At 39.0% G+C, this 16,021-nt stretch overlaps 1 protein-coding gene across 1 annotated transcript; it reads left to right on the plus strand.

Moving 5' to 3' along the window:
• Positions 1-1,589: 1,589 nt before the first annotated feature.
• LOC117790751 (glucose dehydrogenase [FAD, quinone]) lies at positions 1,590-6,108 on the plus strand. The gene is made up of 4 exons (XM_034630296.1): positions 1,590-1,745; positions 3,847-5,063; positions 5,126-5,412; positions 5,481-6,108. Exons 2-4 carry the CDS (start codon positions 3,872-3,874, stop codon positions 5,847-5,849), a joined length of 1,848 nt encoding a protein of 615 aa, XP_034486187.1. The 5' UTR covers positions 1,590-1,745; positions 3,847-3,871; the 3' UTR covers positions 5,850-6,108.
• The last annotated feature ends 9,913 nt before the right edge of the window (positions 6,109-16,021 follow it).

Here is a 16,021-nt window from a genome sequence, read left to right on the forward strand (position 1 = left end):
ATTAGTTTACCAATTAACATGTGCAAAATGCATGCAAATATTTAAAGTAATTTTATATATTATAAAATATTTCCCAGAATCTAGCGAAGTTCCACAAACATTAGAACACGATTGCTTGTGATTGTGTTTGTACATATGTACCTCCTGTCTTGCCAATGGAAATGATGTCATTAAATTTAAAATATTTGGGAACATTAGTAAATAGGGAAGTGAAATTCAGTTGTGTAGACAAACTTTACATAGTTAATATTTAATTAAGCGAACTTAAATATGATTATTAAGCTTTATAAAATAATATAAAAAATATTGATAATCATTTGTAGTATATTTTTAAATTTATATAGGGTTGCTATTTTTATCTCTGATATAAGTCGCACATCGAAAATGCAAAGTCACTGTGCGTTATGAGATTATTATCGAGGAGACTAGCACATTTTTTTTGACATTATCAAAATCAATGATCGCAGACATTCGTTTTTAATTGTTTAGCGTAATAAAATTAAATTAGCAAGTTTTTGTTTCAGTTTATTTTCTTTTTTTTTTGACAATTAGGACTATGGACTATGTTATTCACTTGAATGTGAGTATGAGTGCACATTCAAATTAAACACTCACCAATATGTGACAGTTGCCAAGTCATGCAAAATGAATATGCATAAAATCTGTGCAAATATCAACTATGGAAGCTTAAACAAAGGCAACACAAAATGCAATTTGTTTGAATTTTTAGCAATAAATCCCAAAGGAAAGAGAAAAAGAAGCTGAAAAAATAAATAAAATGTTGCTGCGTCTGTACTGAAGGTCGAAAGCGCCAAAAAGTTGATTATGAAAGTGGCCACAAAATTGGAATTCAAACGAGGAGTATATACTTTGTTGTTGCTTATTGTGTGGCCATTAATGAGTGTAACTTTAATGTTGTTCGTATGCAAATCATAATGTCAGTCATGAAGTCATCAGCATTTAAGCGCATAGATACAAGCGACAAGATACAATATACGCAAAGATCTCCGTCAGATACTCAGACATATAAAAAACAGCGTTGCATGACATTGAACTTGAACAGTAAACAAGACGGTTAAATACTTGTACAATTCGTAGCGGAAGCACTATAGATCATAGCACTATTTGTTCACATCTATTTGTTAATCGAACACCACTAAATTTTGGATTAACACATGCTTGACACGGCCAATATTATGGACATAAAACGAGTGCTAATGAAATGTTGAGCCAAAATATGCAAAAATTACGAATGTGACTAACAAAAACCCAACAAACTATGCCGCCTGGCGAAACGGGGCAACGTCAAAATGCCGAAAATAGTTTTAAAAAGTAAAATGAAAAAAATGCAAATAATCTCGCCAGAAATTTGCAAGTTCAGATGATGAACTTGAAAAAAAAAGCTACGCACCAAAGCCTGCCCAGCTCTTTATCTGTATCTTTGTAACTGTGGACATTGGTCCGGCACTACGAGTTGCGTGTCGTCCCAAACGTAGCGCCAATCTGACCGACTTAACCGGCAGCTACCTGTCTTGACGCGTCCGGCATAAGCTTCAACGTTGCACGCGTCGCCAGCCGCGTTTCATTCAGTCAGTGGACAGCAACGCGCGCGCATGCGCAGTAGCAATCGAGTTGAAGCTGCCCAATAAAAACAGTAACAACATCTAAAAGTCGCCTATAATCGCCTATATTTGGTATCTCAAAACACTGGTCTATCCAACGAAGGAGACCAACACGTATATTGCGTAAGTGCATTCTAAATGCAAGCGAAAAAAAAACGTGTTTAGAATTTCACAACCCTTTTAAAGTGTCCTACATAAAATTGAATACTTTAAGCCGGATCTGCGGACTTGTGTGTGTGTAGTTTTTGAGCTGTGTTGACGCAAATTGTTATTATTATAGAAGTGATAAACATGAGTGACTTACATATATAACAAAGTAATAATTGCTGATAATTAGTGTTCTGCAAAAGGTGTTTAAATAAAGAATTTTCTTGGAGGCATTAACTCAAAATATAAATAATATTCAAACATTTTGGGATGAGTTTAATTAAATACCATCAAAAAAAGTAAACAGACAATTTCATAATAAAATTTAAAAATTCTTTAGAGTTCATTTTGAGTTATATTTTACACAACATGCCTAATCATCAAGGAAATCCTGACATTTTACAGTGTACCTAAGTTTTGCAGCAAATTTATATTTTTTAAGACAGTTTAAAATTTGTAAATAGTTTGATAATAATTCTTGTAAAATCTGATAACAATTCTGCAACTAATTTAAAACATAATTCAATCTGTGATAACTTGAAGCCCTTTAGACATTCGTCTCGCCAGCTGTAAATACTGTGCTAATTGGACACAGTTAATAAACTTAAATTAATGGCGGGCCACAAACTCAATTATGGCAAGACGCAAGTGGAAAAACGTGAGCTGGTATCGCTGATTGAAAAAATGTCTGCTATAAATAATAATAAATTGTTATGTTATTATTGCTTACCTGTTTTTTTTTATGTTGGTCTATTTTCGACACTTGCTTTAAATTACAAATTGTTGTAGGCCAGACAAGAAGAACATTAACGAGCGCATCGCCCTTCGTTCGTTAATAAGCCATGAAACCCTTGACGTAGGTCAGTTCTGTACGGGAGACTGTTGACCGGTTATTGATTGCCTTCTTTTAAGCCGAGCACAACAAATTGTTGTGACAAAAGAAGCTAACCTGCTCAGACATTATTATGTGTGTTGCCGGGTATGATTGTGTGTGTCGAAAGCATATTGAAGGCTGAACACGTACAAGAACTTAAGCTGAGACAATGGCAGATGTATCTGTATCATTGTTATTTGTATCTGTAACTTGAAAGCATTCACCTTGTTGCCCGCCAATTCGAATTTTTGGCAGCGTATTTGGGTTAATTGAAAACCTTCTTTTTTCTGTTATCTATTTTTCGTGCAATATTTGCCTCTAATGGACTTAAATGCTGAAAAATCCCCAATCCAGATATTCACATTTTAATTTACATATGAATCAATTTTTTTTTTGGGTAAATTCAGCACACCCACTACTTTGAGTAGTTTAATTTAGTTTGCAGTTCACCAAATGGGGGTATATAAATTTAAGCATTAAAAATGTTGCATAAAAATGAATAACAATTAATAAATAATTATTTCATATAAGTTATTTACAAAATAAATCAAAATAAAAGACACCAACCATAGTTGGAATCATTAAAATAATAATATGATAATTAAAATAAATTTAAAAAAAAATAGTTATATCAATTGCAAGGGTATTAACTAGCCGCCTCTTTGTAAAAATATATATTATCGGCTTTTATACATTTTGTTTATATTTGTTATTGATTTTGATTGTGTTTTTGAGTCTTTTTTTTGAACATCCGCGTGTGTTTTATGGGTCAACGTCAACGGGTAAATATTTTTGCTTGGATTCCGCTCGACTTACCAAACATATTTGTGAATTTTGCTTTGGTTACTTCTTCAGTGTTTCTGTTTTGATCGCGAACCGGTTGGCGATCTTTTGTCCACACATGTGTTTGTTATTGCTACTCTGTTTTCTTTTTGCAAATACATTATTATTTTTATTGGCTGCATTGATGTAAACTGAAACTAGTTGAACTTGAGCTAAAAATAATATTCAATAGCCCGCTATCAGAGAGAGAAAGAGAAAGAGAGACGGAGAGGGTCAGCAGGGCGTGAAAAGAGTTTTGGCTAGAACCAACTGCAAAAAGTGAAATCGAAGGTCGCTGCAATTTGCAGCTTAATGTTAATATGCAAATAGAACGTTTCACTTATTGGCATTCACAATTTATATGTGTGTCTTATGTTATAGATACAGATACTGGCAGCTTATAAAGATGCGATCAGCGTTCCTGCTAATACTCTGGACATGCTTCGAGTGCAGCCATTGCCAGTTGCTGGTCGATTTGGTGCGAGACTTTGAGACTTCATTGCTAAACACTCGCATTCCGGACACCACAGCCTTTCTGCCGGAGTATGATTTCATCATTGTGGGGGCAGGATCCGCGGGATGTGTGCTGGCCAATCGGTTGAGCGAGATAAGCACAGCTCGAGTCCTGCTGCTGGAAGCCGGTGATCAGGAGACATTTATCAGCGATGTACCGCTAACGGCGGCTCTCACGCAGACTACGCGCTACAATTGGGGATACAAGGCGGAGGCCACGCCCAATGCCTGCCAGGGCCTGAGGAATGGCGTCTGCAATTGGCCCAAAGGACGCGGCATTGGCGGCACCAGTCTCATTAATTTTATGCTATACACACGTGGACATCGTCGGGACTATGACGGTTGGGCAGCTGCCAACAACTCGGGCTGGTCGTATAAGGAGGTGTTGCCGTATTTCAAGAAATCGGAACGCATTGGCATCCCAGATTTATACAAATCGCCGTATCATGGCCGGAATGGGCCGTTGGATGTGCAGTACACGGACTACAAGTCGCGTCAGATGAAGGCGTTCCTCAAGTCGGGTCGAGAAATGGGCTACGAGATAACCGATACCAATGGGGAGCAGTTGATGGGATTCTCACGGGCACAGGCCACCATACGACAGGGCAGACGCTGCAGCACCAGCAAGGCCTTCATTCAGCCCGTGTTGCAGCGTCGCAATCTGCACATTTCCATGAAGAGTTGGGTCACCAAGCTGCTCATCGATCCCAGCACCAAGATGGCCACCGGAGTGGAGTTCACCAAGCAGCATCAACGGTTTGTGGTGCGTGCCAGCAAGGAGGTTATACTGTCTGCTGGCGCCATTGCCAGTCCACAGCTGTTGATGTTGTCTGGAGTGGGTCCAAGGGCTCACCTCCAGGAGCACAATATACCGGTGATCCAGGATCTGTCAGTTGGCTACAATCTGCAGGATCACATCACACTGAACGGCCTAGTGTTTATGGTCAACGATTCCACAGTAAACGATGCACGTCTTCTCAATCCCCAGGACATCTTTCGCTACATCTTTAACGGCCAAGGACCGTATACTATACCCGGAGGAGCTGAGGCATTTGCCTTTGTGCGCACACCCAGCTCCACTTTTGGTAAGTCTCTTTACAAACTTGATCATAGGGTATTTCTTATCAGCTCAATTTATAAATTACAGCTAAGGATTATGCGGATATGGAGCTGGTTTTGGGTGCAGGGTCTCTGAGCGGTGATCGCTTTGGCACGCTCCGTGATTTGCTGGGCATCACGGATCAGTTCTACGAGAAAATGTTTGGAGATATACAGCACAGGGACACGTTTGGTCTGGTGCCGGTGCTGCTGAGACCCAAGAGCACTGGACGAATCTCTCTGCGTAGCCGCAATCCCTTCCACTGGCCACGCATGGAACCCAACTTTATGCAGCATCCGGACGATGTGCGATCCATGATCGAGGGCATTGAAATGGTACGTTCTCACTCTTTAGTATGCACGAGTATTTCCTGCAATTGTTCTAAACATTTCTTATACTCCAGATCCTGCAACTGTCACGCACGAAGCCAATGCAGAAGATTGGCACCCGTTTTCATGACCGCGCCTTTCCGGGCTGTGAGCACCTGATCTTTGCCAGCAACGACTATTGGCGCTGTTGCCTGCGGCTTTACGGCTCCAGTCTGCAGCATCAGTCCGGAACCTGCAAGATGGGTCCTTCCACAGATGCTACGGCTGTCGTAGATCCTGAGTTGAGGGTTCATGGAATTCGGCATCTGCGAGTGGCAGACGCCTCGATTATGCCACATGTTCCGGCCGGTCACACGAATGCAATTGTCATCATGATAGCCGAAAAAGCTGCGGACATGATCAAGAATGCGTGGCGCATGAAAATTGTCCCACTAGATAAATAGGCGTAACCAAATATCCCATAATAATTTATATTTATTGTTCATTAGTCATTAATTTTAACGGGTCATAGTTTAAATATTGTAACAGCCTCTTGTCATGAAATATTTCTCGGAAATTCGTTAGTCAGGCAATTTTTAAGGCAGAATCAGTGGCTTGTTGTGAAAAAAGTAAATTGGTTCTTCACTTATTCGAATGTTCTATTATAAGCTTACCCCATAAGTATTTACCACTCAAATAAAATACATATACATAAATACCATACATAATTTAGTTTCTGTTTGGAGCAATTTAAATTTGTTTGTTTGCCCGCCAATTTTGAATAGCAGCCCTGCCATTTAACGACATATGGTTGTCTCTCTCGTTCATAGCCGCTCAAAAGGGAACTGGTTCGCCATTTCATAGCAATCAGCTTTAAGTTGTATACACCCGATAGTTCGCATTGAATACCAGAGATGGCGCTGTTTAGTTGTATAGTCTGGCAGCACCGTCCGCCACCAATCGGTGATTTGAATGACAATAAGTGACATCAATACTCTCTATCGGTTTTTTAGCAACGAAGAAGCACATCTGCTTCACTTGGAACTTAAACTCGCTAACTGAACATACGTTTTAACTTAGATTTCACGCTTTATCTGCAATTAATTATTATTATTATTATTATTAGTATTAGTTATTACACTTTCTTGTTTAACGATTGTAACGCTGTATTTTAAAAAGGTAAAAAAAAATGTTTTAAATTACCGTATGACTTAGACAAGTTTTTTAAATGATTGCTGGCCAAGTGTTAAGATTGTTTTGATTTTACGGCGCGTTCTTTGCGCAGACGCCGCAACTGTCAATTGCGGTTGACGTTGCGTCGCTGCCGCTGTCTCTGCCAACGCTAGCAGAAAATGTACCGTAAGTTAAATTCAGTACTTTGTCGGCTTTCAAATGCGGCGCTGTATTACACTGAAAAATATATAGAAACGGATAGTAAGAAGCTGATAAACTTGCGTAAATTTTGTGAAATTTAGTATCAACCAAATAGAATGCAGAGAAATTAAAGTACGTGAATAAACGCTGAAATTAACTAAAATAGAAGTAAATGAGTGTTAAAGTGGAGGTGAATTCCAATGAATAATAAATATTATAATAACATAAGTACATGCACATCTACATAATACCAACACGTGGTGCCTGCGTGTGTGTGAATGTGTGTGTATGCGCGTGTGTGAGACTTTGTGACTTGTGTGCGTGTGCGTGTGCCAAGAAATAGAGCAACACAAAAAACTTTATTACATTTGACCCCACTGCAGTGGGCGTTTGAACCAAGTAAAAGTAAAAGCAATTTAGTTTCAGTCTGTACCGTTATTGTTTTTGTTTTAGTGAAATTAACTATTTTTATGAACCCATACACATACCAACTCATACAACTACAGTGTACACGGCTTTGCGTGCTTTGCTGAGGATTTTTTTTTATACCTTTTGCTTGGTTGTAATTGCCGCTCGGGAAATGTCCAGCCCAAGGCCTTGTCTGGCAACAGTCGCCTTTTTACAGGTTTTTTAACCCAGAATAACGTAGGAATTAATGTAACCTACTTTGCCGGTTGGCCACGTGGCGTATGCGCAATTTTTTTTAAATTAAATGTTAAGAGTCCTGACATAGAAAAAGCCGCAGCTTGCAACCACTTATAATTTCGCTCAACTCGAACTGCTCGAATTCGCGATTGCTTTTACATGAATATATGTACTAGAGAGTTTTCCCACCGTCGGCAAAGAAACACGCATACAAAGAAACTCGTATCTGAGCCGTTAAGTGTTTTGCTTAAGCACAAGAAAGCGACGTCAAGTGGCTAAGATTAAAACGTGGCACATCAATTATATGATTTAATCGGCATTAGCAAACAGACAAGTGAGTATTCGTATCTTTTGTGTACTTGACAAATGCTAATCCTACTATAAATCAACAGATGCTTCTGCATAATGTCGCGATTAATTTACTCTTAATTGCTTGTAGGCAACAAATTGTTAAATTATGAGATTATCATAAGAAGCTAAATATCGAATGTAACATACAATGTAAAATGCAACTGTTACATTCAACACATTCTTTTTATAATACGTTGTAAGATATTTAATGACGCCAAAGAAGACATCTCTTCTTCTGTTATATTTAGCATAATTAAATTGATTATTTTTCATACTACTACATTTGTTCAATACAATCGTCCTCTGCTTTTGTCTGAAGATACAAGAATAAGTTTACAAATCCTATGATTAGGCAGTGTGACAAATTTCCATTGAAATCAACTAATTTGCAAGCAATTGACGCTTAAATCTAAATGCTAATTTCGCATTCGCATATTTAAGCTCCATTTTGGGCTATCTGTTAAGCTGTCATTCTGTCATTCTGTCAACCTGACTGCCTCTTTCTCCATCACTCTATTGCTGTCCTTCAAGCAGCCACAGAGCCACGTTCATTTGGCATATTTAATTATTGGACAATTCATCAGTGAGTTTTGTGTGTATGCTTTGTCTTTAATTTGCAGTTCCCAGAGCCAAAATAATGGCACCCGCATAAAGGCAGGAAAAACAAACAAAAACGCACAGTTGCGATAATAATAAAAGAGTAATAAACAATATAAAAAGGGAGAAACGCAACAACAGGCTGAAAGGCACGAAGCATTTCCAAGTGAGGCAGTCGCATAAATGGAATGACAATGAAAGCAGCCACAGTTGTTGCCTTTTCACACACATGTGAGCAAGGTGAGAAACACACACACACACACATACAAGTACGGGGCAGCCTGTGGCTGTGTCGGTCCAAAAAAAAAAGGCCAAGGCAACCGGGGCGGTCGCAAATGTTGGCACAAATGTCATGTGCTTGCATTGCAACTAAGCTAAGTAGTGACTGAGTTTTGAAGCACGTCACATTACGTATACGCCTCATATTATGTTAACCCCATGCCACGCATATTGCGTATACGCAAAGTTGCCACAAGAATATTACCAACAGTCACGTAGCAAAGCAAATTCTCCCTCGCTGTTTTAGTATGTGTGCGTGACTTGCCGTGTGTTTTCTCTCCCACCCTCCCTCTCACAAGCTTCCTCCCTCTCTCTCTCTCTCTGTCCGAGTCCCTTATCAGCCATCATAATAATTGTTGGGGCAATTCTCTGCCACTAAACTCACGCTATCCGCAAGTACGCACACACATACGTCTACATACATGTACATTGTTGTACATGTGTGTATGTTTTGCAGTAAACACGCAACCATTTGGTCAGCCAGTCACATTTATTGTGGCCAGTTGGAATGTTGCCCATGGCACTCGGTCCGAGGCATAATTACACACGCATTTGGTGGTCATAAAAAGAACATTTGTGCAGAAATAAAGAAAAAACAAATGCAAATGAAAAACACATGCGGGATAATGAAAGCTCAACAGTTATACAACCATCAAACGAATTGTACGTTCGCTTTAAATTACAATATACACGTATTAGTCAACCTGTGATAGGCTATACTTTGCCTGTATCATTTATTTAATATTAAAAATTAATTTAAAGCTAGCAACGTTTGCTCGCAACCTCTTATAATCTGTGAAATCGGATTGGAATCGAACATAACATTTACAGCTTTAATTTACTTTTATATATTTTAAAAAGCTCATAAACATCTTCTGTCATTCTCGTTCTGCAAATAATGACAAATGATTTTTAATTTTGTCTACATAATATTGAGCACATCTTTAACGAGATTCAGGGAGTTTTAAGCCCTTTCTGAGCCATGTCGTAACCAATAATGATTTATGCTTAACAACATATTCGTTAATCATTTTGAGTTTTAAGCATAGCTAAGCTTTAAAATGAAATTATTTACATGCTTTTCGGTAAAAGCCAATGTCTAGGCACAAAACCCAAATTTAATAAGATACAATCGACCAAAGAAAACTCGAAAGCCCTTTTACTTATTTGGTTCTCTTTTTATCGCGCCATGTTTTATGTCAAAACCATGGAAAGGCAACATCCTTTGACAGTCCGTTGTGTGTCCGGCACTCTTTGTCTATTTGAACAGGCTCAAGGCCCACGGCATCCAAACAGTATCAGAGTGAAAGCAGAGCCAAAAGAAAATTGCAGTTTAAATGCGGACAGGCCTGGAGACTTGGTCAGGCTGCGGAGTCAGATATGGCAACTGGTTAAAAGTGTAGTAAACTCGCAAAGCGAATGTCTTAAATTACACCACAACAGCAGATATTGGCTGAAAAGGAAGGATAACTTTAAAGGGCACTGAAAATGATTATTACTTTTGATCCAGGCAATAAACAATTCCATTAAACGAGAAAGCCTGACTGCCTGAACCCACGCATAGCTTGCGAACTTGCCAATCAAATTGCAACGCCTGCCATGATATATGACAAGTAAACACGATCCATGTCACAGTAATATTGTAGACTGAAGGCTATGGATAGCAAGGGGCTCAACGCAGTGAATGGGGCTATGAACACAAACTACTGAGCAGAAGCAAAAACATTTGCAGGGGCCAAAATCAAATATGTATAAAGCAAACACGCTGCAGGCCCATTGCTGACCATGTGGGAGGTAGTATCACATCAATATAGATGAATTCAATGGTCACTCCGTCAGTATACTCATAAATATGCTTTCATGTTGAAATTCCAACGATTGCTTTATAACTTTAATATATCAACTCATTTCAATTTTACAGTCAATCATATCAAACGAGTATGATTTTGATGACTGTACTTCCGTCTATCTGTCTACAACTGAGGTCATCTCTACTCAAACTATATTTTAATTTGTTATTCATGGTCGAATTGAATGCTGAATGCATTTGAAACATGTAAATTCTTCTGGCATATGGGTCGTATGATTGATATCTTGGCACATTGACCACAATTGAATGCATTAATTATGCGCCTTGTGATTTTATGCAAATTGATTGGCTGTGTGTGAATGAGAGTCTGAATACTTGTTCAATCGCAGATCGAATACCGTCTGAATGTTTTCACCTATGCACAGAGGCAGGCAACAAACTGTAATTAAATTGCAAAAGATGTTCTTCTCCTTTGCTGATCTCCCTCTCAATTCTATTTGCAAATTAGCCACAAAGCAGACTAACGGGCTGACTGACTGTCGTTCCAGCAGGAAACAGCATTCATTGCCAGTGTTGACGGAAACGGAAGTCAACCATTCCACACCTTTCATTCTCTCGTCCTCCTTCTTGTTTCTTCTATTCTCTGACCAAATGAAGTTTACCATTTGTGCATTGTATTGCTGTATTCTAGTCTGTGGCTCATAAATATATAAAACGTTGTGGCTGTCTCTCGCATCCTGGCAACAGTCAACTCGGCAGACATCCTTTGTGATTGTCCTGTTTTAACGACTGTCAATGTGCTTGTTAGTTGCAGCCTTAGTGCAGACTTCTTTGTCTGTGTGGCAAGACTTATTTAATTTTGTGGCTACCTTTATGACCAACAGCTGAACAGTCCAGTCATTTGCCTCATTTGCCGGCCAACCTCAGACAATGGCAACTCAATTAGATGCTTTCTTCAACTCATAGATTGTACTTTTCTCCACTCAACATCTGAAATCTTTAATGCCTTCAGATTTCTTTTTTTTCTTTTGTCGGGTGTTTCTAATCTGGTTTATGTGGGCGGCTCCTTGGACTACCCTGAGGCGCACATTAAAAATGAAAAATGACAAAGCGCTCGAAGCCAAAAGTCAGCCAAACAAACCTCTTCCCTTTCCCCCGTCTTCAAATTGTCTTAACAAAGAAGCCTCTTCAATGGTATGCCATTAATTTCTTAATCCGCTTGTAAATGGCGGATAAAATAGGAGCAGTGGAAGAGGGCGGAGGTACTGGATTTAATGCCAGGCACGAGCGTATATATTTCATGTGGATTGTAATTGCGGGTGTTCATTAAGTTCAGGGTCAGCTTAGGTAAGTGCCTCCTGGTGAAATAATGTGGTTAGTCATTAGGTTGCGAAAGGAAACAATTAAATGGCTAATAGATTTGTACCTCATAAAATAAGAATACTAAGAGATTTCAGGTACATGCTACTTAGAAACTCTTTAGAGAAGATTGAGAATTTCATTTTTTTGTTGTTGCTGAAAACGAATGATTTATTGTGTTTTCAGCTTTGACAATGATAATCTGCACATAAGAAGGCTTTGACTTGAATTTGTTCTGGATGTCCTCTGCAGTAACCGAAGGCTCCCATCTGTTCGAGCCCCATGATTAAGCGTTGTGCAAATTCGATATTATCGGCCAAGTCATCACTCCCCTTCCTCCCTCTAACAGCTGACAAGGGTTCAAAGTGTCAGAGGCGACAAAAAAGCCAATCCAAGGGCAGACAAGCAAATTCAGGCCCAAAGTTTAGACAAAGGTCCTTTTCCCATCCCATCCCTTCTTTTAACAACCGCGTGTGTCATTGTGCCTTAATGGCCTGGAAGTAAATGCCACATAGCGTCCATTTTCCTGCTCAGCTTTGAATTTCAATCAAAGTTAACAAAGTTTCTCCATCTTTTTGTTTTGTTTACACTTTTTATACTTTGTTTGGCCATTTCACTGACTGAATTTCAATTTCTGTCAAATTAACTTTAGATAAATTAAAGTTAAACAAAAAAAAGAGCAGCCATTCATCGTTTAATTAAAATTTCCTATGGAAATGGCCAATCGTTAAATTAGCTTTTCCTTTGTCTGTAAAAGTTTTAGGGAACTCCCCCGGCAACATTCTCTTATTAGTATCAAACATCAGGCTGAAGTGAAAAATAACTTTGTTAGTTAATTTCGATTACACTTCGCTTCCCAATTTTCAGAGCACACTTTATAGGGTCCATATTTTATTTAGCGTGCAGGTTACACCATGGCAACAAGGGGCAAATGTATTTCATACAAACACACACACACACACACACACACATGTTGGAAAATGAATTTTCATGGTTGCAACCTAAGTGGCAACTTTGTTGTCGCTGGAAAATGGTAAAACTGTATTCGCAATTTGCAGTTACACTACATGTATGTGTGAGCGGGAGTGTGTGTAATTGTTGTGATCCTCTCACGTATATGCATAGAGCACTGAATGTGACATACGTGTACCTGAATAAAAAGCAGGTATGAAAAGCTGGTATGAAAAGCTGGTCAGTTAGTTTTTTAGTAACTTTTTTTCCCATAATTTCAATAAAAATGGTGCAACGCTAGCTTAATTACTTTTTATTTCCATTTCATATACATTTTATCACAGAGTAAACAAAAAACTTATAAATATGCAAATGAAAATCAGGTGCTGAATAAACATTTCAATTTATTATTTCAATTTAAAAGCTTAAAAACATTTTCATTGTCAGATATGGAATAATATTAAAGTTCTAGCAAAAAAACAGCTAGATTCCACTTTATATCGAATGTGTCTCAATGATACCAAATTCCATTCCCCTCTCAAATCGAGCCTTTTCGTGTGTTCACTTTGTAAGCCAATTAACTGTGTCCTGTTTACTACTTAGTCGTCCTGTCCCTACTATTTATGTGCCATGTCCTATGGGCTATCAACGGAAAACAGGAAACGGAAAGCGTTTTATGGACGCACACTCAAAAAATGTTGGAAGCTCACGCAAGCGACCTCTTTCTGGGAATCGTTCACCCAAAAGTGGCAGGAGACTTATGTCAGGCTCATGTGAGGGACTTATTTTGGGTGGGAGGATGTTTGTGGATCGGCTTATTGCCATGCTTACCATTAGTTAAGCACTTAAGCCAATTTTTTCAATCAGTGCGGCCTTCTGAATTGGCTCTCAAAATACCATATACCAATCTGAATGTCCCCTTTAAAAAAGGCTTAATCTCCATTTATTGAAATATTTGTGCGGGTGTTAAAACGAATGCAGCCTGCATGTAACCACCCAACACAACCGTTAAGCCACCAAAACCACAGATTCCACTGCAGCACGCATAGGCTGCATTTGTGGTTGCTCTGAGGCACCTACTTTGTAATTTGGCTGTCCGTCAGACTGTCCCATTATATGGGCGCCCACTGTGGCCATAAATCAACAATGCGACATGTGGATTGTTGGCAATTTCACGCTGCATCCGCAAAACATTCCAATTACAAAATAACCACAATCAAATTGTTGCAATTGACGGAGAATTCGCTTATAATCAAGTTGTTCAGCAATTTTAAGGCCTTCAAATATAAGTTCTTCTGACTCATAAGTTGTGATTCGCCCGGGATTCAATTCAAGTTCTAGTTGAGAAGTAATCTGCAATAGCTTCGAACTTTTATTTGAACACAACTTTATTTAATTCCATTAAATGGTCTTTTTCAACTAAATCTGCGTCACAAATGTATTGGATTTAAATGCATTGAACCTTGGCCAACTCAAGGAGGCTAAAGCCAGTTTGCACTTCAGAAACGCTTAAGACTCCTGCGTTGATCCTGGTCCAGTGTCACTCAAATGGAAGGAGGCAAGATAAGAAAGACTAAGACTGCATTTAATAGTTGCTGGGTGGAAAAGCAGCTTAAGACATTTCCTACTGCTGCTTCAGTTGCATGCAAAGCAGCTTGACAACCCTGTTCTTATTCTGCATCCCTTTTTCATAAGTGCACTCGAAAAATGGCAGCTGATTTCTAAGCTAATTAAGAACTTAATGATGTGGCAAACTGGCTGCAAAGGGATGCATCTTGGGGCATCTAATCTTCTTCCATTGACACCAATAGTTGTTTGAGTGTGACTGTTATTGTGTGAGTGAGTGTGTGTGTGTGAGTGTGTGTGTGTGAGTGTGTGTGTGAGTGTCAACTGTCAGTTGTGCTGTGCTCGATGACTCTCGACCGCAATTGGCCAACCACAAAAGCGACCCTCTGCCTGATATTCGAGTGCTGAATGTGTTTGCCACTCAATAAGTGCCACTCGCTCAAAGAGGATGCCTCGACTAGAATCCTCTTGGTCTTCCTCTTTCTCCATCATCTGTTCACACGGTTCAGTGGCCAAACGAGGTTGTTCACTTTCTGTTGCCTGAACTACAAAGAGGTTTCAGGGAAATGTCAATCCCGCGACAGATGAAAGAGAGGCAAAGGAAAACAAAGGTGATTCAGACAGAAGCATGCACCCAAGTAGAAAGTAAACTTGACCAATGTTTGGGTCTCCTTTCTGGCTCACTATTCATCTAATTGTGTGGTTATCCTGTTGCTCCAGTTCGTTGACCAGCTAAATTAATGAATTGGCTTCACTTTACAGTTTTATCGCGTTCCAACATCGAAGAGGGAGAAGAAATGAGGATGGGGAAAGAAATTAGGGTAGGTAAAGATATCCTTAATGAATTGCTGTACTTTAGGTTTCATTTACAAAGTCCCTGTTGCGGTGCTCAGCTAATTGACATGATACATAGAATAGAGGTAGGGAGAGGATTGGGGTTAGGGCTTCCTTCTAATTAATTAAATTATGTCTGCAAAAACTTTGTTGTTCAATGTTCATATTTTTACGTGGAATTTTAAGAGGCTTTTTTCATTAACTTGAAGTGTGTGTGCGCTGCAGGAGAAGGGATGATGTTCTCTTATATACTACTTAATTTCTTAAGGAATTGACTTGGAATTAAAATTTAATGCGTCTGAAAATAAATAGAAGATTTATCTGGTTACACTCTTGAGGTGATTTTTGAAGTTGAGTTTAGATATAATGTTTTTCTATAATTAAGTTTTAGCACCTAACAAAACTATGATTGACTATTCTACCTGCACCCTAATCTGATTTAAATCTCAAGGTGCGTGCCAATTAACACGACATAGCAACAGGAACAATGACAGCAAGTGTCATTTGCAAGTCTCGTAGTAATCTAAATTTTTGAACAATTCCATGAATAACAAAACAGCAATCAGCACATCCACACAGCGTGCCACACCCAGAAGGAAAGTTATCTATTACATTCTTCTAAAGTCTTCGCTCTGTGTGAGGAAATTTACCCAAAGAAAACTCAATTTAAAGTTGAGTTCCTGAGGCTTCTGCCACATGACTCAACGACAGATTGAAGAACTGAGCTGCTGCATATAAAGTTCGAGTTGTTTATGTATATGTGTGTGTGATTGCGTGTGTGTGTGTAAGGGTCACAAAGGTGTGAAATCGAGTGGTCGAGTCGCCCAGGGGGCAGGTGTCGCCTCACAGTTCCTCAAGGCAGAAAAGCTT

This window comes from Drosophila innubila (genome assembly GCF_004354385.1).
Source record: "Drosophila innubila isolate TH190305 chromosome 3R unlocalized genomic scaffold, UK_Dinn_1.0 2_E_3R, whole genome shotgun sequence".
NCBI lineage: Eukaryota > Metazoa > Arthropoda > Insecta > Diptera > Drosophilidae > Drosophila > Drosophila innubila.